Source organism: Drosophila gunungcola (genome assembly GCF_025200985.1).
Source record: "Drosophila gunungcola strain Sukarami chromosome 2R unlocalized genomic scaffold, Dgunungcola_SK_2 000030F, whole genome shotgun sequence".
Lineage (NCBI taxonomy): Eukaryota > Metazoa > Arthropoda > Insecta > Diptera > Drosophilidae > Drosophila > Drosophila gunungcola.
In genome coordinates this window covers 204296-228017 of record NW_026453176.1, presented here as the reverse complement: position 1 = coordinate 228017, position 23722 = coordinate 204296, and the positions used below count along the sequence as shown (strand labels likewise).

The 23722-nt window shown below is 42.2% G+C and overlaps 3 protein-coding genes across 12 annotated transcripts; all 3 read left to right on the top strand.

Moving 5' to 3' along the window:
• Positions 1–46: 46 nt before the first annotated feature.
• LOC128256845 (ras-related GTP-binding protein C) lies at positions 47–1897 on the top strand. The gene is made up of 6 exons (XM_052987520.1): positions 47–129; positions 198–256; positions 337–807; positions 872–1090; positions 1153–1295; positions 1350–1897. Exons 2-6 carry the CDS (start codon positions 254–256, stop codon positions 1669–1671), a joined length of 1158 nt encoding a protein of 385 aa, XP_052843480.1. The 5' UTR covers positions 47–129; positions 198–253; the 3' UTR covers positions 1672–1897.
• A 928-nt stretch (positions 1898–2825) lies between these two features.
• Positions 2826–12561, top strand: LOC128256814 (PDZ domain-containing protein GIPC3). 5 transcript variants are annotated; one of them, XM_052987454.1, is made up of 2 exons: positions 2826–2967; positions 11358–12561. In XM_052987454.1, the coding sequence occupies exon 2, from the start codon at positions 11471–11473 to the stop codon at positions 12491–12493; it is 1023 nt and encodes a 340-aa protein (XP_052843414.1). In that variant the 5' UTR covers positions 2826–2967; positions 11358–11470; the 3' UTR covers positions 12494–12561. The 5 variants fall into 5 exon arrangements, with proteins under 5 accessions (XP_052843414.1, XP_052843415.1, XP_052843418.1 ...); XM_052987455.1 differs by lacking the exon at positions 2826–2967 and adding an exon at positions 10254–10409; XM_052987458.1 differs by lacking the exon at positions 2826–2967 and adding an exon at positions 10257–10348.
• On the top strand, positions 2830–23174 carry LOC128256803 (phosphatidate phosphatase LPIN2). 6 transcript variants are annotated; one of them, XM_052987433.1, is made up of 12 exons: positions 2830–2967; positions 16774–17190; positions 17689–17897; positions 17965–18102; positions 18175–19299; positions 19361–19460; positions 19612–19740; positions 19834–20029; positions 20095–20306; positions 20368–20868; positions 21032–21135; positions 21501–22121. In XM_052987433.1, the coding sequence occupies exons 2-12, from the start codon at positions 17011–17013 to the stop codon at positions 21865–21867; spliced, it is 3261 nt and encodes a 1086-aa protein (XP_052843393.1). In that variant the 5' UTR covers positions 2830–2967; positions 16774–17010; the 3' UTR covers positions 21868–22121. The 6 variants fall into 6 exon arrangements, with proteins under 6 accessions (XP_052843393.1, XP_052843392.1, XP_052843395.1 ...); XM_052987432.1 differs by lacking the exon at positions 2830–2967 and adding an exon at positions 13830–14029; XM_052987436.1 differs by lacking the exons at positions 2830–2967; positions 21501–22121 and adding exons at positions 13831–14029; positions 22482–23174.
• The last annotated feature ends 548 nt before the right edge of the window (positions 23175–23722 follow it).

Here is a 23722-nt window from a genome sequence, read left to right as displayed (position 1 = left end):
TGTGACCGAATTCCCATTCACTTGACTATCGCCCCCAGCTGATTGCTATCGATAGGAACAGCTGAGTTCCGCCCGCAGGTGTGCACACATTGAGATTCCGATAAGAAACCCGCAGGAAAAGTAGAAAAGGTAAACTGATCCAGCCAGCTATATATCTATTATCTGAGCGTTTCATGCACACATGCGCTGACACACAGTCGGCTCCACCCCCAAAAGCAGATTCCAGTGGAGCGCGAAAGACTTCGACGACAGTATGGTGAGTAGACAAAGAAGCCCTATCGCAGTGGCCCCCGCCCATCGCAACCGCCTGATTTGCATCCAATCACGTCTTTGCAGAGCTACGATGACGATGACTATCCGGCGGACACGTTCCCCAAGGACTTTGGCTACCGCGCGTACAACCAGGACGGCTTGGAACTGGAGCCAAATGCGACGGGCAGCAGCGAGACAAAACCGCGCATTCTCCTAATGGGAATGCGCAGATCCGGCAAGAGCTCCATCCAGAAGGTGGTCTTCCACAAGATGTCGCCGAACGAGACGCTCTTCCTGGAGTCCACCAGCAAGATCGTGAAGGACGACATCAACAACTCCAGCTTCGTGCAGTTTCAGATCTGGGACTTCCCCGGGCAGATAGACTTTTTCGAGCCGACCTTTGACTCGGACATGATCTTCGGCGGCTGCGGTGCCCTGGTCTTTGTCATTGACGCCAAGGATGACTACAATGAGGCGCTGACCAAGTTTAAAAACACAGTGCTGCAGGCCTACAAGGTGAACCAGCGCATTAAGTTCGAGGTGTTTATACACAAGGTAATATCCGTGATTTAGGCGCTTATCGGCTGTGATAACCCAGTGACACCTGCTTGCTTCCCAGGTCGATGGCATAAGCGACGATTCGAAAATGGAATCGCAGCGGGACATCCATCAGCGATCGTCGGACGACCTCAGCGAGGCGGGCCTCAATCAGATCCACCTGAGTTTCCATCTGACCTCCATATATGACCACTCGATCTTCGAGGCCTTCTCCAAGGTGGTGCAGAAGCTGATTCCCCAGCTGCCCACGCTGGAGAATCTGTTGAACATCTTTATACCAGTAAGTTGGATTCGGTTTTTTAGTCTCAGTTGTGTATTTAGCTAATCCTGTTACCCTTTTAGAACTCGGGCATAGAAAAGGCCTTTCTGTTCGATGTCGTTTCCAAGATCTACATAGCCACGGACTCCTCGCCCGTCGACATGCAGACCTACGAGCTTTGCTGCGACATGATTGACGTGGTCATAGATCTGTCCAGCATATACAGGCAAGCCAACTAATTTATTTTTTATGACTGCCTAAAACTTATGGGCTCTTGTAGCTCCGAGGAAACCGCCTTTGACAGCGGAAGCTCTAGTCTCATTAAGCTGAACAACAACACGATACTCTACCTGCGGGAGGTGAACAAGTTCCTGGCCCTGGTCTGCATCCTGCGCGAGGAGAACTTTAACCGGCAGGGCGTCATCGACTACAACTTTATCTGCTTCCGCGACGCCATTAGCGAGGTGTTCGAGCTGCGGCTGAAGCGCCAGAAGCAGCTGGAGAACAACGACCAGGACGACGATGACCTGGTCGTCGAGCAGTCCCTGATTCGCCATGGCCACGACGCAGCTGGAATGTCGCGGGCGCAGCCAATCAATTAGGCGCACTTTATACCCTCAAGCGGCGAGCCGCTTTTATTTTCCCCTACGCTAGCTTCTCTGTGGATACTTCGATTCCAATTTGTACGTTTCTCTTCCGTTATATCTGCTGTTACTTTTGTCTACTGATACGTTAAGTCGCCACTCTCACAGAGCAGCGTAACAAATTGCCCAGCGGTTGAAATTAATTATAATACTACCAATAAATATGTCTATTTTTAAATACAAACGAGTGTGGAATATTTGACCTATCCATTTTTGTATCTTGGGTTATTCTTTTGGAGAACAATGGTTTTTTCGATTTAGAACCCAATTTATACTTAAGGTTTTACCAAGTATGGGCTTGTAAGCTGAAATTTTAGTTTAAAAAAAATGACACCATATTAGCAAAATAAAAAGAAAAAATAGTTTTTAATAGAAGTTATTATAGACTTTTTTTGTTAATAACTCTTTTCAAATTTTTTTTACCATAATATTCTTTGCAGCGACAGATTATGGCAAAGGCCTGAAGGAAGTGTGTTTCCTTGTATTGTTTACTGACGGTGTAAAAGTTCCGGACAGTTAATTTTTTTGTGTTTTAATATCTACCGCCAAAACTAGAATTTATACAAAATAGTTTGAGTCTCCACTAGATGGAGTTTCAAGCCGCAATCCGATAAATGCACGATATCCTCATAAGCTTATCAATGTTTGCCCACCTCTAATGGTGAAACCGGCCACACTGGCGCTCAGCTGCTTCAGTTGTTGTTGTTTTTCCATTTCCAGCGCGAGGTCCGAAAAATTTCCGAGCGCATCGCAACGGTAATCGTCCGGGGGTTAGTTAAATAACGCGACTAGTTTTAATAGCCAATTGTGCGGCGACAGCTTGGCCCAAATTCAATTTCAACGCCCAGACGCTAATCGCTTAAGGCACCAAAAAAAAAAAAAAATAATAAAAAGCTGATAAAAAGTAAGAGAACCCTGGAAAAAGTGGTTGTGTGTGTATTTGGCGAAGCACTGAAAAAACCAGTTAGTTCGCAGTGAAAGAGATTCAATAACGTGTTGGGAGAAAAGAGAAGAACAAATTGTTTCGAGTGTTTCGAGGCGACAGCAACAATAAATACAACAACAACTGGTCCGGTACGAAAAAGTCCGCTTTCCTCGCTTATTAGCGGTGCTTTCCTCGGGCCCACGATTCAAAGTCAACTGGAAATCGGCGAGACCTAAAACCGGGCTATCAATATAGCAAATTACCCGCAAATTGATATATACATATGCAAGTGCATCATCATCGTCAGCATCTTAATAAAATCCAAGCAGGTGCGTACCGTTTGCAAACTTTCGATATTATATTCGTCTGATCGGGATCTTTCCTCGCTCGCTCTCTCTCTCTCTCTCTCTCTCTCTCACTCTCTCTCTCTCTCTCTCTCTCTCTCTCTCTGGTGCCTGGTGTCTAATATACAACACATATCATTATCTTTCGGTCATTGTTAACCACCCTACGTGGTGGAGCATCTTAGGCATTCATTCAGCAGTCGGTTCCCCATTCATTTGCCTAACATACATTTTTTTTGTAACCGACAAACAAATAAAGTGAAAGGTTGCGGCACGCATTTTCCCATCTTTTCTATTGCATTTGGCTTCGCGACAGCAAGGAAAGCAAAATCGTTCTTAGTCATCAGGATTTTCGGGGGGTGGAAGAGGGTCAAAATCAAGGAGGAGTTATTCCGCCTGGCAACAGACAAGAATGTTGACAAAAAAAGATATGAAAATCCCATGTCGTTCAATGATTACAACGATTTTTTTCCATTGTTTTGTTACTTGTAAGACAAGGAAACCGTACTTATAATAAAAGATTTCCAAAGGATTTGTTTACTATTGATTGAATTAGAATGAAGGGTACTTATGATATTCCCCTGTCCAACAGAAAACAAATAAGTAAACCAAATATTCGATAAATCGCAAAAACCCCACGGTTATTTTAATTATTTACCCGTGTAGGAGATCTATTGTATTTCAACTAAACTCTTAAACCATGAAAAATGTAAAAACCTCAGTAGAGAAACACCGCCTGACAGCCGGCAAGATAATTCCCTGTTGACCCCCAGCTTTATATTGATTTTTGCAGCTGCTGGGGCGTACTTAATTATTAGTTTTATACCACGACAAGTGTTTCGGTACCACACCCACTTGTGACAGAGGAAAAAGCGTAAGCGGAAATGATTTCATACACCGAAACCCACCCTAGAAAATAAAACACACCATGTTGAAAACCGCGTTTCCATGCTTTATGGCCATAGCCTGCCCCAAGTCGCTTTTCCTCGTTTTTTCGCTTTTATGTTGAGGTTAGGTCACCGAATCCATCTGATTTTCGGGGTGCCGGCTTCTTTGCGTCGTCGCATAAAAATATGCTCGAATTTGGGGGGTGCAAAATGTCATGCTTTTCGTTTTCGTTGAATTTTCACGGCCGAATTGATTTTTCAAACGTAAACGTTACAAAATGTTTCGCAGAAATGGCGATAATAAAAGCGCCTTTTCATTTTCGCAACCAACACGCACATCGAGATAATTAATTACACTCATTGCCGATTGTTTTCCCTGTTACAAGACTAAGGCGTTAATTCAACCAGCACGTGCGTCTACTCATTGAGTTTTCCGTTTTTCAGTTTTCATCTGCTCAACAAAATTCTCTGCTTGCCCCCCGAAAAAAAGGGGGAAACGAAAAACGCAGCCATGACCAAAGAAATTCAAAACTTGAGCAATTTGTAGGCAAATTAAGGTGTTAACTAACCGTGAAGTTGGTCAGTGGGCAACCCAACAAAAATGCTTAAAGTTTATACAGAGGGAGAAAAAACCCCAAAAGAAGATGTGGGTTTAATTTATTGATTTTTTTTATCAATTAAAATCTATTACGAAAATTCCTTAAAAAGGTACTTAAAAATTGTACAATACCTTATATGCCTTGGTTGAACTCTGCCTTCTAGGTATTGATTGTATTTTTGAATCGAATAAAAATGATTAAAATGTATTAAATGCAATTAAGCCAATTTTTATAAATAAAATTTTTGTAAACTATTTTTTTTAAGAAAAACTACTTCTCCAAACCTAAATTTTTTTGAACGGTTTAAGCTATTAAAGTATTCATTTCTTTAATGCATTTCCGTGACCCGGGTTCAGTAGTTGTATTGCAGATATTTTCCTCTGTGTAGTCGCGGCACACGAGCCCCTCGGAAATGGTTTGATCGATTCGATTCCTTCGTCTGCTTCCGCTTCGTGGCTATCGGCTGTTGCCTTTTGCCCGGCCATCCGCCACTTGCTAACAGTTGTTTTCGTACGTGAGCAGCGCTCGGTTACACAGATACTCGCTGTCAGATACTCAGATACTTTTCTCCATGGATGCGATTCATTGTTGTCCACTCCACGCTCTCCGTTCTTCGGCTCTGCAAGCGGAAGCAACTCCATTTATGTAAATTGCTTGCGTGACATTTCAATGCGACCGGGCGGGCGCTTTATGAAAAGCTGGAGCGGAATGGTTCGAGCGGGACGAGAGGCGTCAAAGAATCGGCTCCATTGTTGGATCCGCAGATCTCGAAGCCAGGGTTACCAGCCCATTTATCTGAAAGATGCACCGTCATGCCAACAGTCGCCAATCAGTTTAACTGTGCTTTTTTATGGCCGCACTTTGCGCTTTTTATGCGCACTCATAGCCGCACATATGCAATATCGTTGCAATAACGTTTTTCCAATCGGTATGGGATGATATACCTTGTATTAGCGTGAATGAATATGCATGTTTTCCATCTGCGTGATGTTCTAGTTATCCGCCTTTATTATCATGGTTGAAGTATAAAAACCTTTGGATTACTAATAAATCTTTTACAAGATTTGCATACATAAAACATATTATCAGTGATTGTCGGTCATTCCAAGTAAATATAGACTTTTTATTTTATGCAATTTAGTTTTTCAATAAGCATGGGATAATTTTTTCATAAAACGTACATTTTAACAACTTTTTTTTAGCGTTTCCCGTTTTAATTATTTCGAGTTTCCGTTCCGATTCCATCTCCATAATTTGTGAACTGATGAAATAGGCATTACAAAAAAAAAAACCTTCAGATTAACATTTTCAGAGAAATGTTATTCAGAGATAAAATTTCATATTTGGGTTTATTTTGTCGGACTGCGTAAACTTGGCCCAAAACAAACTTTGCCACGGGTTTTGGGCTTTAATTCGTTTGTTTAATTTGCTTTTTCGTGCTCGCAGTTCAGCGAGGTGAAACGGTTAAATGTTTTTAAAACTGCCCCAGTGTTTTCCTTTCGCCATGTGTATATGGCATTGCGTGTGTTCATTGTTATTTCGGTTTGCCGCCCCACCGGTGTGTGCGCATTATGCTAACTAGACCCTAATGTCGGTGCCCGGGTGTTTTGAGTGCTCCACATTAGGGTATCGTAAAATATGCTCCATAAAGGGCCATTCGATATGTTTTCAGCCAGGGCTGCAGTGCAGTTCCACGTTGTCCGAGTTCATTGCACTGGATCACACAATCATAGAGCAACGACTTTGTGCCGGGACCCTAGTGGGTAAAAAAAAAAACGAGCCAAAAAACCGACCATAGCAAATGGAAAATGTCAGCAAATTATGAATAATGTAGTGAAAAATACAGGAACCGCAGAAAAACGTGATCAGAAAATGCCACAAAAAGCAGTGCATAAATTATACGTATTATCGGGCAGGCGAAGCGACAGTTAAAAGCTTTTGCTTCGCCCACAGATCATTTGAATCTGAATCATCGGTGGAAATACGTATTTCTTCGTTGACAAATTGATATTTGTTTAAGCGAGCTGCTTTTCATTGGGAAACAGATACTTCTGTTTGTCAGTAACTGAAACTAACCGCCCGTTGTCATTGGTTATTTATTTCTTAGCATTTTTACACTGAAAACAACATTTTCCAATTTGGTTTTAATAATAATTATTAACTAGAGGTTTTTTGACTATTCATTGACATATCGAATATTCTAGTTAAAATGAAAAAATAATTTTATTCCACAAATATTTGCTGTGTATCGTTTTCTTTCATTTCATATGGAATCTCAATTTTCTGCTTGTCTTCATGGTTTGCTCACAAAATGTTGACATTTCGAATTAAGTTTCACCGTTAGCAAAAGATCAGACGGTGTTCACTGGATTTTCGCACTCGGCCGAAAAAATTGACCTAGTCAACGAAATGCGAGATCGCCGATCTCTATTTTTCTCTTTTAAAGAGTAAAACTTGTTTGATAACTTTTGGAAAGCTTTGGGAGAGCTTTTAAACACTCTTAACAAAGAGAAAGCTCTCTTAAAAAGATTCAACTACTTTTTTTCTCTTTTTAGATAATTTGTTTTTGGCATTGACTACTTGGTGGTTTTGTTGATACTATAAACATTCGAAAAAACTATACCCAACCGTTGGGTTCCCAAGGTTTCCCAACAATTCAAATCTAGAGTTTCGGGGATGATAGTTGAACCCAGACATGCAAAAAGCTGAAAAAAAGCAAATGTTGGCAAAGTACAATCGCCAATGAATTAATGTATTTTAATCAAAGTTCAGCTTAAGTTAAGGGTTGTCGCTCACCTTTCTCCTCATTTTATTCATCGATTTGCTAAGAATATTAAGTAGGTACTTGGGTGTATACAAACTTACGCAAACAAACAACAAAGTGGGTGTTCGAATACTGATTAAAAACAAGTGCAATATAGATTGCTGCAGCAAAAAAAAAAATGTATTTATTTTTTAAAAGAAAACCAATAAAGAACGAACCACTTAAATCAATAGTATTTGTTTCATTAGCAAACTTATTAAGTTTCATGTTTATTCTCTAACCAAATTCAGTCAAATCTGTCTGTTTTGAAAAACAAATTATTTAGCTATTTTAAAAGATCTGAAACATGCCAAACAGCCGAAAGTTGTCATTAAAGTCGAATATATCAAAATTAAACGTATAAGGTTTAAAAATAAGGCCTAAGACCACAGTTTTAGACTTTTCGGTATAGAAATGAAACTAAGAATTAAATGGGTTATATTTAGTGTCGATTTAATACTTATACTTCAATACTGTCTGCAGTTAATTTTTCAGACTTAATTATTGTATTATTGTATTTAGTTATTTATATGGCTTCTGTGTTATATAGTTTTCGTATACACAAACTACCGGAAAGTTTCCGAGAACATTATGTTATTTTTCACTGTATAAAAACTTGGCGACCCAATTTAAAATCACTATCCAATTCGCTACGCGCGTGTCAACCGTGCAATGGTGTGCGTGTCTATTTGGGCACGTATTTTGTATTTATATGACTTTTTTTTCTGTAATAAAAACGAGTCGTTAATTAAATACAGCGATTATTAACAGAGTTCATAGCACAACAACTTCAAAAACTTACTAATACTTTGCTTGAAAGTTTAAGTACTTTTGATATTGGTATATTGCACCCCCTACGTATATCTATTCTCGATCTGTTGGAATAAACAATAGCGCGTTTTGTTGTTTACACATTGCACTCCCAAGCTCTGGCTGTTGTTATTTTTAAGTGCACTTTTTCTGTAATTTGACAATAGCCATGAGCAATTGTTGTTGCCGCCAGTTGTTGTTTACAGCAAATTAAAGCTCTTTTACATATCCATCCCACAATAATCTACATTCTGAACGTCGAGCCCACCGATTGCGACCAATGGCAGCCAAGTAAACAAGCTGGTGGGCTAAGCAAAACAACACCATCAGCCGGCAACGCGGAAGCGAATTTGTTTACGTCTTATCCCAGCGGCAATTAGAGAACGGAAAAACAGCTTAGGGAGCTCATGTTGCCGCAGTTATGACTCCACGTCTCTGACTACCCACGCTTAATTTTTTCTTTTTTAGCGTGAAAATGCCTAGCAAATAAATAAAAGCTAGCTAAAAGTATAGCAATAATATTTGATGCCTTTCATTGGTTTTTAAAAAATATGTATTAAAATATTTTTAAAAGTCAAAGCCAAATTATTTTAAATTCCCTAAATGCTAGAGAATTTTTAAAATTTTATATTTGAATATGTGAATATTTAACATTTAGCATCAACAGCAAAGTTTTAAAAAAGAATTTAAGGTCTGCCAAAAAAAGTTAAAGTTTTAGACCTTCGAGTTTTGAAATAATGACAGCAAAATAAACAAGACTTACATACTTTTAAAAAGGGGTGCCGCAAATATCGTGTTCAGCAAAATTTAAACAGATAAAAAAGAGCACCGATAAGCTATTTTGAAACCCATATAGCGTTAGAGTCTCTCTAGAGATTTCTGTAAAACACTTCAAATCAGAAGATTAAGAGGTTTAATAAATTTTCTAACACATTTTCATATCTGTTTACAAAAAAACTGAGAAAAAATATAAATATAAGTGTAGAATACATAAGGAAAAGCAATTATGAAACCAGGGTATCAAATCCAACGGTTGTGACACTTTAGAAGTTTTTATCGCGATTAGTTATTTGAAAAACGAGTTTATTGAACGAAGAAATAGCTATAAAGTCAACACTGCCCCCCAGCTAATGACCCTCGCCTCGTGTCATAACTTACGATAACATTCGGGCGTGTTTTTACATACACAATATCATTTATTTGCCACCAACTTATGGCTGAAAGCAGACTTTTTCGGATGGCAAGATCATTGCTCGCACCGGTTTCGGTTTTTTTTTTTTTTTTTGTCGAAGGGGCCTGCCTTCTCAGCCGGCTTCCGCCTTTGGGGGCACATTAAATTCTATGCTCCATCTCAACTGCGTAGTTCGTTTAGCCGGTGCCATATAGTTCCATCTAGTATCTGCCGATGTATGTCAATCTATGTATATGTATGTGCATCAGCATATAAACGAGTATTCTTGGTTTGTTAAGGCGTGAGCAACTCACGCGCTCTCAACTATTTCGACCTTGATGGGACTGGCGGCATTATCTATCCACTGGCTATTCTGTTGTTTTGCTTGTTATGACACTCTGAATATATTACATTGTGGAAGCCGCTTGCACATATATACGGGAATGGAGATACGTACTATGAATGAAGGGGCTCGTCTTATGTTGCTTACTCGATTGGGATGTATGTAACTTGTTTTTAGTTAAAGCTGCGAGAACCAGATTTTGTCTGTGGACTGAATAAAAAACGTTGGAAGTGCTTTACATTGCACCTTTAATTTCGTTCGAAATAATTTTAAAATAGGTGTTTTTAAGAAAAAACCATACCAATCAGGTGAAAATATTAAATAATTCTCAATTTTAAATAGATATTTTGTAGATAAGATTAATTCAGTAGGTCAGTATAATATATTAATTATTATAATAGATTTATACTTGCAATAGAAATATCTCATTTATTAAAAAGGTTTTAAAATGATCAGTGAGTTGTATTGTTAAAGTCAGAGAAATATTCCTGGAGTCTAACATAAATGACTTATGTTATAATGCATCTTTTTTATGAAATCATGTGAACTCGAGTTCTTTGTGCAATACGATTTTTGTCAGTGTTTGATCCACACTCTCTTGATTGATCAACACGAATTGAAGAATTTAAGTTCATTGGGTTGTAGATTTAAGTGATTTATGTCAGCAAAGAAATCAAAGGAAGCGTGTGGCAAACATTTCCTAATGTTTATTTTATTTAAAAGACTTCTCAGCTTTAGGTGTTCAAAATTTAAGTAAGTGAATGCAAAATCCCAGATCGGACATAATAACAAAATCAAGCGTCATTTCTCTTAAGTACGTACAATTAACAAAAAAGTAAGTAGGTTCATGAACTACAGCTTTTCTTCAGCGGAAGTGCATTGGAGATATATATATATATATATACGGATAGGAAGGGAAACTAACTGCCATCAAGTGGCCACCTTCGGCCAATGGTTCAGTTCACATTGACGGACTGCTCAGGACGGACGTTGACAGAGAGTGGAAACTTTGCGATAAACCCTCGGTTACACCCGTATCTTTTGCCGAGGCTCTTATCTTGTGAAGTTGTCTTATCGGGCATATGCGTTGAATCTTATCGCTAGCACCAAAAAGTCGGGGAAAAAGTAGTGAAAAGCAGTCGCCTCAGTGTGACAAAAATTTGTTGGAATTCAATGTGTTTCTCCGCAGCTCGTCCATGTTATGCTGCTTTAGTAGGGTAATAATTAATCAATTGATTACGATGTTTAGTAAATAACAATTAGTGAAGTGCTTATGTGTTTTAAGACCCAAGCTAAGAACTATTTACAAAATTTAAGAGCTTCGACACGTGTATAACCTCAAATAGTAAAAAAAATCGATGAGTTGACTTAAAATTAAATCAAAGACCGGTGATAAGGTGTAATCGAAGAGTACGAGATCGTACTGACCCTAATCCTAATCTGGCCAGATCGATTTCTGATTCATAGTTCCAAATAACTGGCCTTGGTATTTGCACTTCCCGTTTGCAATTTACGACCGATTTGAACCGACAAACCTGTACGATTAGATAAACCTGTACGCGTAGCCTGGTTGTGGGCTGTACTTTACAGTGTTAACTCACACTCACACACATCCCCCCCTCCAATTAATCGCCACTAACTCACCCACCTATGACTAAGTCCAAGTCGAAACGACTGCCACAAAACTTACTAAAACGCAACGCCTAACATCGAGTGTAATCGCCTAATCGCAAGAGCATCCCCATTTCTTCTACGCACACAGATCGGGATCAAGAGCAAGGTAACGGGCAACGGACGATCGCAGCACTACATGTTCCACAACTAGAGGCAGTTTTCCGACCCAAGGATTAATTAAGGACACCATCCCATCCCATCATGCCGCTGTTCACGAGAAAATCACCCAAGCAGGGACCCACTGTGGACGGGGGCTCACAGTTTGGTAGTCGATCCTCCATGAATTCGGGATCCTCACAGGGCAGCCACATCAGCAATAACAATAACAACAACAACGGCACCCCGGAGAAGTCAAAGCCACCACTGGTTTTCCACTGCCAACTGGCCCACGGCAGTCCCACAGGCCTCATCCACGACTTCTCCAGCGTTCGAGAGCTGTATCAGAAGATCGCCGAGTGCTTTGATATATCCGAGAAGGACATCCTCTTTTGCACCCTCAACTCGCACAAGGTGGACATGACGCGTCTGCTGGGCGGTCAGATCGGCCTGGACGACTTCATCTTCGCCCACCGCAAGGGTCGGCCCAAGGAGATCGAGATTGTAAAGTCGCAGGATGCTTTGGGCCTGACGATCACGGACAATGGCGCTGGCTACGCCTTTATCAAGCGGATCAAGGAGGACTCAATCATCGATCGCATCGAGCACATCTGCGTGGGCGATCACATCGAGAAGCTGAATGGCCAGAATATGGTGGGCAAGCGCCACTACGAGGTGGCGCGCATGCTCAAGGACATAGCCACCGGCGAGACGTTCACCCTGCGCCTGGTGGAGCCGGTGAGGAGCGGCTTCCAGGGCATCGGACCGCGCAGCCAGTCGAGGGCGTCGGGCAGCGGATTGGCCGGAGGACGCAATTACGGCAGCGGCAAGGAGACGCTGCGGTTCAAGGCCAATGGCAATGCCCAGATCGAGCCAAAGTTCGATGAGGCGACAGTGGCCGGGATCGAGGCCATCAACAACCTGCTCGAGTCCTTCATGGGCATCAACGACACGGAGCTGGCGTCGCAGATCTGGGATTTGGGCGACCAAAAGTCCAACTCGATGGACTTTGCCGAGGCCATCGACAACTCGGACCTGGAGTCCTTCGGCTTCACGGATGACTTCATCATCGAACTGTGGGGTGCCATAACGGATGCCCGGCGCAAGTCCACGACCAGTCCCAAGTAATTGGGCTTCCGTACCAGAGCTAGAGTTTGCCTGCTTATTGTTGGGGTCCAATAAAACCATTGAAACGAGGTGTTGTTCTTAGTAATGGCTATTATCTATCTTCTATCTGAATATGTTTTGTTTTAGAGCCTAGTTATATTTATCATATATCATGCTACAATCCCATATACAAACATATGTCGTCTGCCTTTGCCAATTATTTAGTTATTTGTACTCTTCACGGTAACCTATTTATTATATACATACATATATATTCGTTCAGATGGACGGGAGGAAATGATGAGGCATCCATACTATATATTCTTGGTACAATTTGTTCGATGTACATACATACGTATAACTATATTTCTTTAGTTTTATCACTTAAACTATGCAAATACATTTAAATTATTTAAATCGTAATTGATTTTGTTTATTTGTTTTCTTTTTGGTTATCATTATTGTTTGAATTGGTAAGTTTTGTTTATTTGATCAGTACTAAATTTGATTCATAAATACGAACTATAAGTCTTTCGTAGGCGTCTTTTGTTGGCACCCATTGGCATTCGAAAAATATTCCACAGTCCCAAACTGTGACGAGTTGTTTGGCTGTTTTTCTCTTAGCGCTTTTATTGTTTTCCCACCATTTGCTTATATTGCCGTCGAGCATATTTTGACCATGGATCATTTGAGGACTCATTAGTATTCTCTAGACACTTCCTGTATCAAAAAATTCATCTTGTTAACCCGAAAACATTTCCAGTGACGTAGAGATCGTACCATCCCACAATGACGCTTTTTTCTGGGGTCCCGGACTCGGATCAGATGATATGAGCACATACAATTATTTTATTTATTACATTTATGTACAGAGCTTTCGATTGCACATAAACAGCTGCTGTTTGGCGTGCGAGCAGCTGATAAGCACAGTTATTATGTCTCGCCAAAAGAGAGGGAGAGAGAGAGCAAAACTCAAACACATGCTTATATACAGTTATAATCAAATTTATAGTAGTGTTTCCAAAGTTTAAAAAAGAATATTTCTCGATTCTATAATTTTATTAAAATGAAAATAAATTAAGTCAATTTTGTCTTCAAACAAAAACCTAAGGTTCGGCACACTCATAAAAATCGATCAACTTTTTTGGCTGGCTACCAAACATTTTCCTATTATTCTTACCTCCGCTGTTTAGTACATAGATATGACATGGCAACAAAAGTTACATGACTTTCCGGTTTTACAGGTTTGTGGCGAAGCTTTTGCACTCTCTCCCTCTCTCAGCGTTCTCTCACTCAATCGGGCACCTGCCTAATTCGATTAGCCGCACTGCTCCAACGCTCAGTCTTCAAAAAAGATTCGACGGAGCAACAAGTATACGGAGGAATCCGAACAGTGAATAATCTAAAAGACCGAAGAAACACACAAGAACTCTTTAAAAATATTGTGAAAAAAAAACCCTCAAAATAACACGGAAAGCAGAGTGATTCGCCATAGTTTCGCTAGTGTTTTCAAGGGCAACAATTTTATACAGCTGTGCGGCCAATATAGTGCCAGAGGTAGAGTGGATTACATACCGAAAACCAACGAATTTTTTGAAAATTTCCATTATACTAGAGATCAGTCGAGAACGTACGCCTGCAGACGTATTTCTTGGCAAGATCTTTGGTTAGACTTTGTGCCCGTGTTTGTTTGTTTGTTCGGTCGCATCTTTTTATTCGCTCGCATTCCCCGATTCCCTGGACTTTGATCGTGACTCAACACAAAACAGCAAACAGTTGCAGACCCAGACCCATTAAAATGCATATTAAAACTAAACTCATCGCGAAATTGAACCAATCTGCCTCGATTTAATTTTCGATTTGGTGCGGGAACAAAGTTTGCGTGTTATACACTGTCTGGTCAGAGAAAAGTCAAAGTTTAATATAAACTTGTTAGTTTATATATTATTAATTTTTATATTATTTAAATCACTGTGGTTTTTTTGGTCTACTCTCGTAGAAACAATGACATTAACTTTTGTTTGAAATCGTCCGAAATATAAATATTTTAGTTGTATGTGAAGCGTTATCTCAGAGTTATTATTTGTGTGGAAACCCGAGTTCCCTTTGTGTCTTTGTCTGGATACATGGTATGTACTTAGCTTCTCTTGAAGTTGGCCCCATTCTGGGGTTTCTTTGTTAGTTACTGCTGTGACTTACCGCAGTTACTCTTGTTACCATCGGCTGATTTCCATGTGTTTCATCGTATGTTGTTTTGCTACCCGCTTCTGCTCCACGATTCACGCTTAACATGGCTCCACAGCTTCGCAGGTGAAAGTGAAGTGGGGCCGCAACGCGTGACAGATGGCGTGATGTCTGCTGTTCGTTTGCTGCGTGCATTTGTAGGACTCCCGATTGAGCACCCTCCTTTCCTACACGGAGAGAAAAATATGTGTCTTTTTAGTCTCATTACTAAAATAATTTGTAATCAATTTTGCTCCTTAAATAATATTCTAATTGAAGATCTACAAATAATGAACTATATGTTACATTTCCAAAAACAATATCAAAAAGGAAAATATGTTTTTTTTATTGTATCAAAATTGTCCAACTAAACAATTTGAACATAACATTACAATAAACAGTCAAACTATCTTAACAAACAAGCGTGATAAATAATCTTGTTTTTCATTAAAACATTGTATTATTTATTAGTTTTATTATTTCAGCGATTTTAACTGAAAAAAAAATTAATAATGAAAAAATATTGATTAGATTATTGGTTTCAAGTAAAACAAATAGAAAGGGACAATTTTTTTTTTTAAATATTTAATCAAATAAACAAGAACTTTTACGCTTATCGAAACTTTTGATAAGGTAGTACCTAAATATTTGAGAATTTTGTTAAATTTGAAGTTTTTTAATGTATGGCAATTGATAAAATCAAAATTAAATTTAACAAAGAATCTATTTGTTTTTGCCTATGCAGATCAATTCATGCTTTATCTACAAATTCTTTCGAATTCCCAACCAAGGTAAATTCAATAATCTCGTCAGATTGTCGAGTATGTGAAGTGCGATATCGTCGACCGTTGGCACGGCTTCCAAAATCCAAAAATCTAGCAATTATTGTTTGTTAAATTCGCTTAATTATTGTGCAATGTTGGACATTGAACTCTATGGCTAGCTATTAACTGACTTGTTCGTGTGTAGTTCAAGTTGTAAAGCCTGCGTTCCACTCGATATCGCGTGATGTCTTTCGGCGGTGGCCATGATTAATTCATACTTACTGAACGCCAATGTGTTTGTATTCTGTGGGGTTATTTATTCTGTGTTTTATCATTTGCGAACAGTAGAACACGCCACTGGCATCGGTAACGGTCGTTGATAAGCAGCGTTCGACTAGGTTTATCGCCCCAATTCATCGTTGACACTCGTAAATAGTTTTTATCCCAGATAACCATTCGAAAGTGCCTTCATCGGGGCCGACAGCCCGTATAATTATATTTACCCTGCCTTTCAACGTTTTATCTTGCCTTGAACTTGTGGTAAATAAACTTAATCGCGCGCAGGGAAAATTAAATGAATTACATTTAAATAGCATTCGCACATTACAACATTGGCCAAAATAATAATGCAATTCTTTTAAACATGGCCCAAATGGCTATAGGAAATAGGTTTCATATAAAAAGCTATTTTCATATTATGGTATTGAATTTCATCAACGGAAAAATTTGTTTTTTGGTGTGTTAGATATTCTAATAGGCAACTGATTTCTAAGTGCAGAAAACAATTCCTAACGATTATCGTTGGCACGACCAAATTTGCACCCTTTATGTTTTGTTTTATATTGGAAGTTCCATTTATTTTTCATTTGGTTGCTATGGTTGTGACCCCAAGTGTTGAATACATTATATGTAGGTAGCTGCTTTGTTTATAATTTTCATTCTGTGTTTGTATTTTCGACGTCACGTCCGCCGACTGGCAACATTTCAGCGCAAATGTACCGTGTTGCCGCGGTGACATTGCTGTTGCTGCAGGGATGTTGCCGGCGGTCAGCAACACATTGCTAGTCGGCTTTGTCTCTGCTCTATAGCAACTCACCTTGACTTTGAGCACCCAGAGTAGAGTGACAGAGAGACGAAAAGGTTAAAAATACAATTTAGGTGCATTGTTGGGGCTTCCAAGCACGGGATGTCCTCTCCTCTGATGCAATTTATCTATTTTCTGCAGACGCTCGCCGTTGCCAAGCCGAAATGAACGTCGAGAAAATGATGGCCTATATAAATTACTCATGACCGTTTCCGCTTTGCCCTTTACAGCTGCCGTATCTCAGAGGCGGGTCCAAAGTCGCAGTGCCGATTTCTTCGTCAATAAGCGGCGCATTTGAACGCCTGCCAATAATTATGGCTGCCATATAACCACACACGGCATAGGCAAACACACAAAGTCGGAGCTTTGAGATTAGACAAGCAATTTTCGGGGAGATCAAGGAGAGAAATCCCCAGCAGTAAGGAAACCCATTTTCCGGGAAGACCAACAACCGAAGCAGATCGAAGATGAACAGCCTGGCGCGCGTCTTCAACAACTTCCGCGACTTCTACAACGACATAAATGCAGCCACCCTCACGGGAGCCATCGATGTGATCGTGGTGGAGCAGCGGGATGGCGAATTCCAGTGCTCGCCCTTCCACGTTCGCTTTGGCAAGCTGGGAGTGCTAAGGAGCCGGGAGAAGGTGGTAAGTGTAACCATTAGTCCAGTAAAATCAAATGTAGAAGGACAAAGCTTTGATACCAAATCCTTTATTCTATAAACTATAAAGTAATCCAATAATTTTTCTAGTTTCGGAAGAGATTTTTTTTATTATTAAATCAATGCAAAAAATAAGTGATCTCATCTATACCTAGGGTAATTTGCCTAATGTGAAAATAAACATAGAGCGACTTTGATTGTTGTAACTAACAAACTTTAAACTTGAGGAATTTGGACCTAAGGTATTATATATCAAGTGTACACAAATCTTGTGAACGAGATATTGCCTGAGTGCTTATCGTTCTTATAGATATGCAATCATAATAAATACAGAAAGAATAAATAAAATATATACCGTGTCAGTGTCAATGTCAACATTTCATTATTTTTGCAATTTTTAATTTTTTTTTAATATATTAGAGAAGTATACATTAGAAAGGCATTTGAATTACTTATTTATTGATTTTTATTTTCCCTCAACTAGGTGGACATTGAGATAAATGGCGCCCCCGTGGACATACAAATGAAGCTGGGCGACTCCGGCGAGGCTTTCTTCGTGGAGGAATGCCTGGAGGATGAGGACGAGGAGCTGCCGGCCAACCTGGCCACCTCGCCCATTCCCAATAGCTTCCTGCAGTCGCGAGACAAGGCCAACGACACCATGGAGGACATCAGTGGTGTGGCGGCCGACAAGTAAGTGTGATTTGCTTGGTTCTCCACTAGCACCAGACTTATCCTGTCACTTGCGAAACCATTTTAGAAACGCTAGCGAGGATTTGCTCCTGCCCCTGCCATTGCCGCGACGCAACTCCATTGACTTTTCCAAGGAGGAGCCCAAGCAAGCCGCCGTCGAGGGCGGCAAGTTCGAGAACCAGGTCTCAGATTACTCGCAGCGCAGGTACACAATGCCTATCCATACCCAAGCAATCCGGGGACATGTCTAAGCAAACGCATTTTGTAACCCTAACAGGCACACAGACAACACGCTGGAGCGTCGCAATCTGAGCGAGAAGCTTAAGGAATTCACCACCCAGAAGATTCGCCAGGAGTGGGCCGAGCATGAGGAGCTGTTCCAGGGCGAAAAGAAATCGACGGAGTCGGAGCTGGAGAACCAAAGCAAAGCTTCCAACGAAGCTGAAACAGGGAAGGATGTGCAGAAGGTAAAGGAGGAAGAGCAGCCCAAGCCGGACTTAACCCTCACCCCGGTCACCACCAGCGAAGCCACCAAGGAGGTGTCCAAGAGCAAGACCAAGAAGCGGCGCAAGAAGTCGCAGATGAAGAAGAATGCCCAGCGGAAGACCTCCTCCAGCAGCTCCGTGGGCAGTGCTGGCGGTGGTGATTTGCTCTCGGCGGAAACGGCCTCCTTGTTGGTCAGCAACATCGATGAGGGCGATACCCCCATATCATCCAGTGCCACCAACAACAACAACAACAACTCCTCGTCAAATGATGAGCAACCGTCGGCTCCTCTGGTCACCGCCCGCTCTGGCAACGATAGCCCGCTAAGCGAGATCCCGCACACTCCCACAGTGAATCAGCGTCTGGATTTGGACATTCACTTCTTCAGCGACACGGAAATCACCACTCCAGTGGGTGGTGGTGTTGGCGGATCTGGTCGTGCCGGCGGACGACCCTCGACGCCCATCCAGAGCGACAGTGAGCTGGAGACGACAATGCGGCATACGTGCATGGATGAGGACGAGATCGCCGCCTCGTGGAAGTGGGGCGAGCTGCCAACGCCGGAGCAGGCCAAGAACGAGGCCATGAGCGCCGACCAGGTGCAGCAGAGCGAGCACCAGTCGATGTTAGGTCACATGTTCAGCTTCATGAAGCGGGCCAATCGGTTGCGCAAGGAGAAGGGCGTTGGCGAGGTGGGCGACATATATCTATCCGATCTGGACGCCGGCAGCATGGATCCCGAGATGGCGGCCCTTTACTTCCCCACGCCTAAGTCCAAGGAGACCTCCGCGCCGCCGGAGGAGGATGGTGAGAGTGGCAATGGAACCAGCCTGCCCCACTCGCCCAGCTCGCTGGAGGAGGGTCAGAAGAGTATTGACTCGGACTTTGACGAGACCAAGCAGCAGCGGGACAACAAGTGAGTTGAACTTAGGAGTAGATTCTAATACAATACCTTAAATCCTTCATATCGCTCACAGATATTTGGACTTTGTGGCCATGTCCATGTGCGGAATGTCGGAGCAGGGAGCAGCGCCCTCGGACGAGGAGTTCGACCGCCACCTGGTCAATTATCCAGACGTGAGTATTATCCCGCCAATGGCCATTGGTGCTATGTTCTGTGTGTGTGTTTAAGTTCCATGCACTATTCACTGCGCCCCCCACGCACTGCATCCCGCCTTGTTAACCAGTCTCTTCCCATGCCACGCCCTCATTCGTACCATGCGCGCAGGTGTGCAAAAGCCCCAGCATTTTCTCATCGCCTAACCTAGTCGTACGGCTGAATGGCAAATACTACACCTGGATGGCTGCATGTCCTATTGTCATGACAATGATCACCTTCCAGAAGCCACTAACCCATGTAAGTTGGCCCCAAACGCCAAGCCTTTTGTGTAGCCCGCTCTGCCTGCTTTCTGCTCTAACTAGACGATATCTGATATTCCTATCCAATCAGGATGCCATTGAGCAGCTAATGTCGCAGACGGTGGAGGACAAGTGCCTGTCCGGAGACGACAAGCAGGAGGCGGCCGCCGAGGCGGACACTGTTGGCCAGACCAAGCGCTACTGGTGGAGCTGGCGGCGCTCGCAGGACGCTGCGCCCAACCACGTGAACAGCGGTCATGGCATGCCACTGGGCAAGGATGAGAAGGGTAAGATAAATGGAAAAACTGCAACTGCAAAGAGATAGCCAATCCTATAACTCAATCTCCTCCAGATGGCGATCAGGCAGCGGTTGGCACCCAAACCTCAAGGCCCACTTCTCCCGACATCAGCGATCCCACGCTGAGCAAGAGCGACTCACTGGTGAACGCGGAGAACACCTCGGCGTTGGTGGACAACCTGGAGGAGCTGACCATGGCCTCCAACAAGAGCGACGAGCCGAAGGAGCGCTACAAGAAATCGCTGCGTCTCAGCTCTGCTGCCATTGTAAGCTCTGAAATCCTTCCCATATTTGTCCAAATATAAAACGATTCTTTGTCCATCATAGAAAAAACTAAACCTCAAGGAGGGCATGAACGAGATCGAGTTCAGCGTGACCACCGCCTATCAGGGAACGACGCGCTGCAAGTGCTACTTGTTCCGCTGGAAGCACAACGACAAGGTGGTGATCTCGGACATTGACGGCACCATCACCAGGTCGGATGTGCTAGGCCACATTTTGCCCATGGTGGGCAAGGACTGGGCGCAGCTGGGGGTGGCGCAGCTCTTCTCGAAGATCGAGCAGAATGGCTACAAGCTGCTCTATCTGTCGGCCCGTGCCATCGGCCAGAGCCGAGTGACACGCGAGTATCTCCGGTCGATCCGGCAGGGTAATGTGATGCTGCCGGAGGGTCCGCTGCTGCTCAATCCCACGTCCCTCATTTCGGCCTTCCACCGCGAGGTGATCGAGAAGAAGCCGGAGCAGTTCAAGATCGCCTGTCTATCGGATATACGCGATCTCTTCCCCGACAAGGAGCCCTTCTACGCCGGCTATGGCAATCGCATCAATGTAAGTCTGGCAAAAGCAGCTCAATCAAATTTACACTAGCCCTGATTCAATCACTTATTGAAGCATAGACGTGGATATGCAGTCAGAGCTTGGCAAATCTTAATAGAACATAGAACTGTCTGAGTTATATTATTCAATCCACCCTATTTGTAATCCCTTCCAGGACGTGTGGGCGTATCGAGCCGTGGGCATTCCCATCATGCGCATCTTCACCATCAACACCAAGGGCGAGCTGAAGCACGAGCTGACCCAAACATTCCAGTCCTCGTAAGTAGCGATCCGTTGATACCCTAGCCTAGTGTTTAGCTCTAACTGCACATGTGTCTCTCCCATGTATACTATATGGTTCCGGTGTTGCTCATTACTGAACTCATGCCACATCCGATAACGTTAACTTATTCGCAAAACAAAACCAAACCAATCAATCCAAACAACAAACGCTAATTGGCTCAAGTCGAATTAACTTCATCACGTAACGCTAGGTGTCTCTAAGCTGTTTGAGTGTACTTCCTATCTGTGTAGTATCTATCCATTGTACTACCCACCCAAAAATCGCACCCCACTCAATCAATCAAACGATCGAAAAGCCTGCCAAATCCAATTCAAGCATTTTGGTTGTCAAATTTACACAGTGGCTACATCAATCAGTCGCTAGAAGTCGACGAATACTTTCCGCTGCTCACGAACCAGGATGATTTCGATTACCGGACGGACGTCTTCGACGACGAAGAGTCGGAGGATGAGCTGCAGTTCAGCGACGATTACGACGACGAGGTGCTTCACATTCACAGTGAGGAGAGCAGCGATGAAGATGAGGACGATGACGATGACGAGGCCCTCTACAATGATGATTTTGCCAACGACGATGATGGCATCCAGGCGGACGTGGCCTCCGGCGACGATCAGTCGGCCAATGTGGGTCTCATTATGCGGGTCCGCCGCGTCTCCACCAAAAACGAGGTCATCTTGGCCTCGCCTCCCAAGTGGTTGAATTCCTAGATTAGCCACAGTCCTATCCCAAGCCGATGGTTGTGCAGCTTACAAATTGTGATAAGTTTTCTTAGAAAGAGAGAGAGTTAGGAGTGTCCTATTTATGTCTGTGCCTGATGTGCCAGGTCCGCGAGTTCCAAGTTCGCCGACCAGTTATGTTTGGAAAGTATTCTGCTCCCAGCAGGTCTTGATGTCTAGTTTTAAGTATGACAATTATATGAAGTACTCAACAAAATATACTTTTATTTTCGCTGTGATGGTAATCTTTTATTTTCGACATCGTTCGCTGAGTGTGGCATGAGTTCTGAGCAAGATCCTGTAATTTCGTATATCTGTAGTTAGAGTATATCTAGATGATTACTTAAAATCCGAAAATTCTTAGACGTAACCGTTACGTAACCGTAAGTATTAGTTTTCCATAGCTCGTGTTTTGCGAGTTTACTGTATCAGAATATAAAAAAAAACGAAGTATATCCCAGGGCGTATATCCTGATTCTGGCATTCCAAGATATACCATAGCATACCCTCGGGCTGCTCTCGATCGACAAAGATCATAGCATAACCCTGGGCTATGGGCTCTAATGTTGTACATGATCTGATCAAGCCTGCCTTTTTGCTTCCAGATACTGCAGCATGACGTACATTGTGGATCAACTGTTCCCGCCGGTGAAACACGACGAAGCCTCTGCTGAGTTCTCCAACTTTAACTACTGGCGCGACCCCATCCCCGACTTTGAGATCCCCGAACTGGAGACGGCACTGGTGCCGCCGAGCAACAAGGTGGACTTGGCCACCCTGCGACCCATTCCCGAGAAGTGAACTGGTTCCTTACTATATTACCATATTTATACGGATATGCAACACACACACTCTATATAGCAGATAGCGCTTTTCCAATTTGTTTGCTTAGCCTCAAACCCTCTAGATGTGCTTACCAAAAACGAAATATGTATAACTTTGCATAAGCTTAGCCAGGATTCGCGATTGCCTTGGTTTCATTATCATTTCGAACATTATCATTCGATCGTTTCTCGTCAAATGAGTGGACTTAAGTTGTAATCAAAATTGAGTTATTATAATTACTATATAGTTAGTTCCTTTGAGACTCCTGCAGGTTCTTAGAAGATGCATATTCCAAATGGCGTATGGGAGTTGTGATTTTCGATTTCATTATTTTTTCGTATGTGATCATTTAAATTTAGTTCATTGTGATGAGGTTTTTTTTGGAGTTTTTATGAAAACTGTGCTTTAGACCTATGTATGTATACTTAACTGATAGTGTTTCAATACAAATAAATGCTTCAAATTCAAAGAAAGCCGAAATGGACTCGTCTCTGTTTGCGAATGAAAAACCACCTGTCTGGCTGTTGATATATGATATGTACATAAACATACCTATGAGTGGACTTGGTCACTCAATTCCCATGGGGCCACTCATGTTGCAATGGAAAATTCTCGAAAGTGGGTGCTAAATCGGTAGGCTGGGGGCAGCAATCTATGACATCCAATGTGCGTTGGCGGGGGGCGAATTTCATTTGTCAACGTAATTTTGCCAATTCAATTAATGCTCATTTAATGCAGAGCAGACCGACTGTCCATCCAACAGCATACACAAAAGCCCACAGACGTCCAAGTGGGCAGTTTAAGTGACCACAAATGGTCGGTCATGCAAACGCAGTGGCAGATCCACAATTTCTGGGGGTCAAAACTTCCCAAAAATAGGGGGTTTGTAACAAAAGATTTTACAGAAGTGAACACTAAGTATTACTCTTGCTTTTCGGGCTCAAAAGTTGTTATTATTTATAAGAGAATTTTCTTACGCGTAATGAATACTCTGTATTTGTTCTATAATTTTGTATTTAGG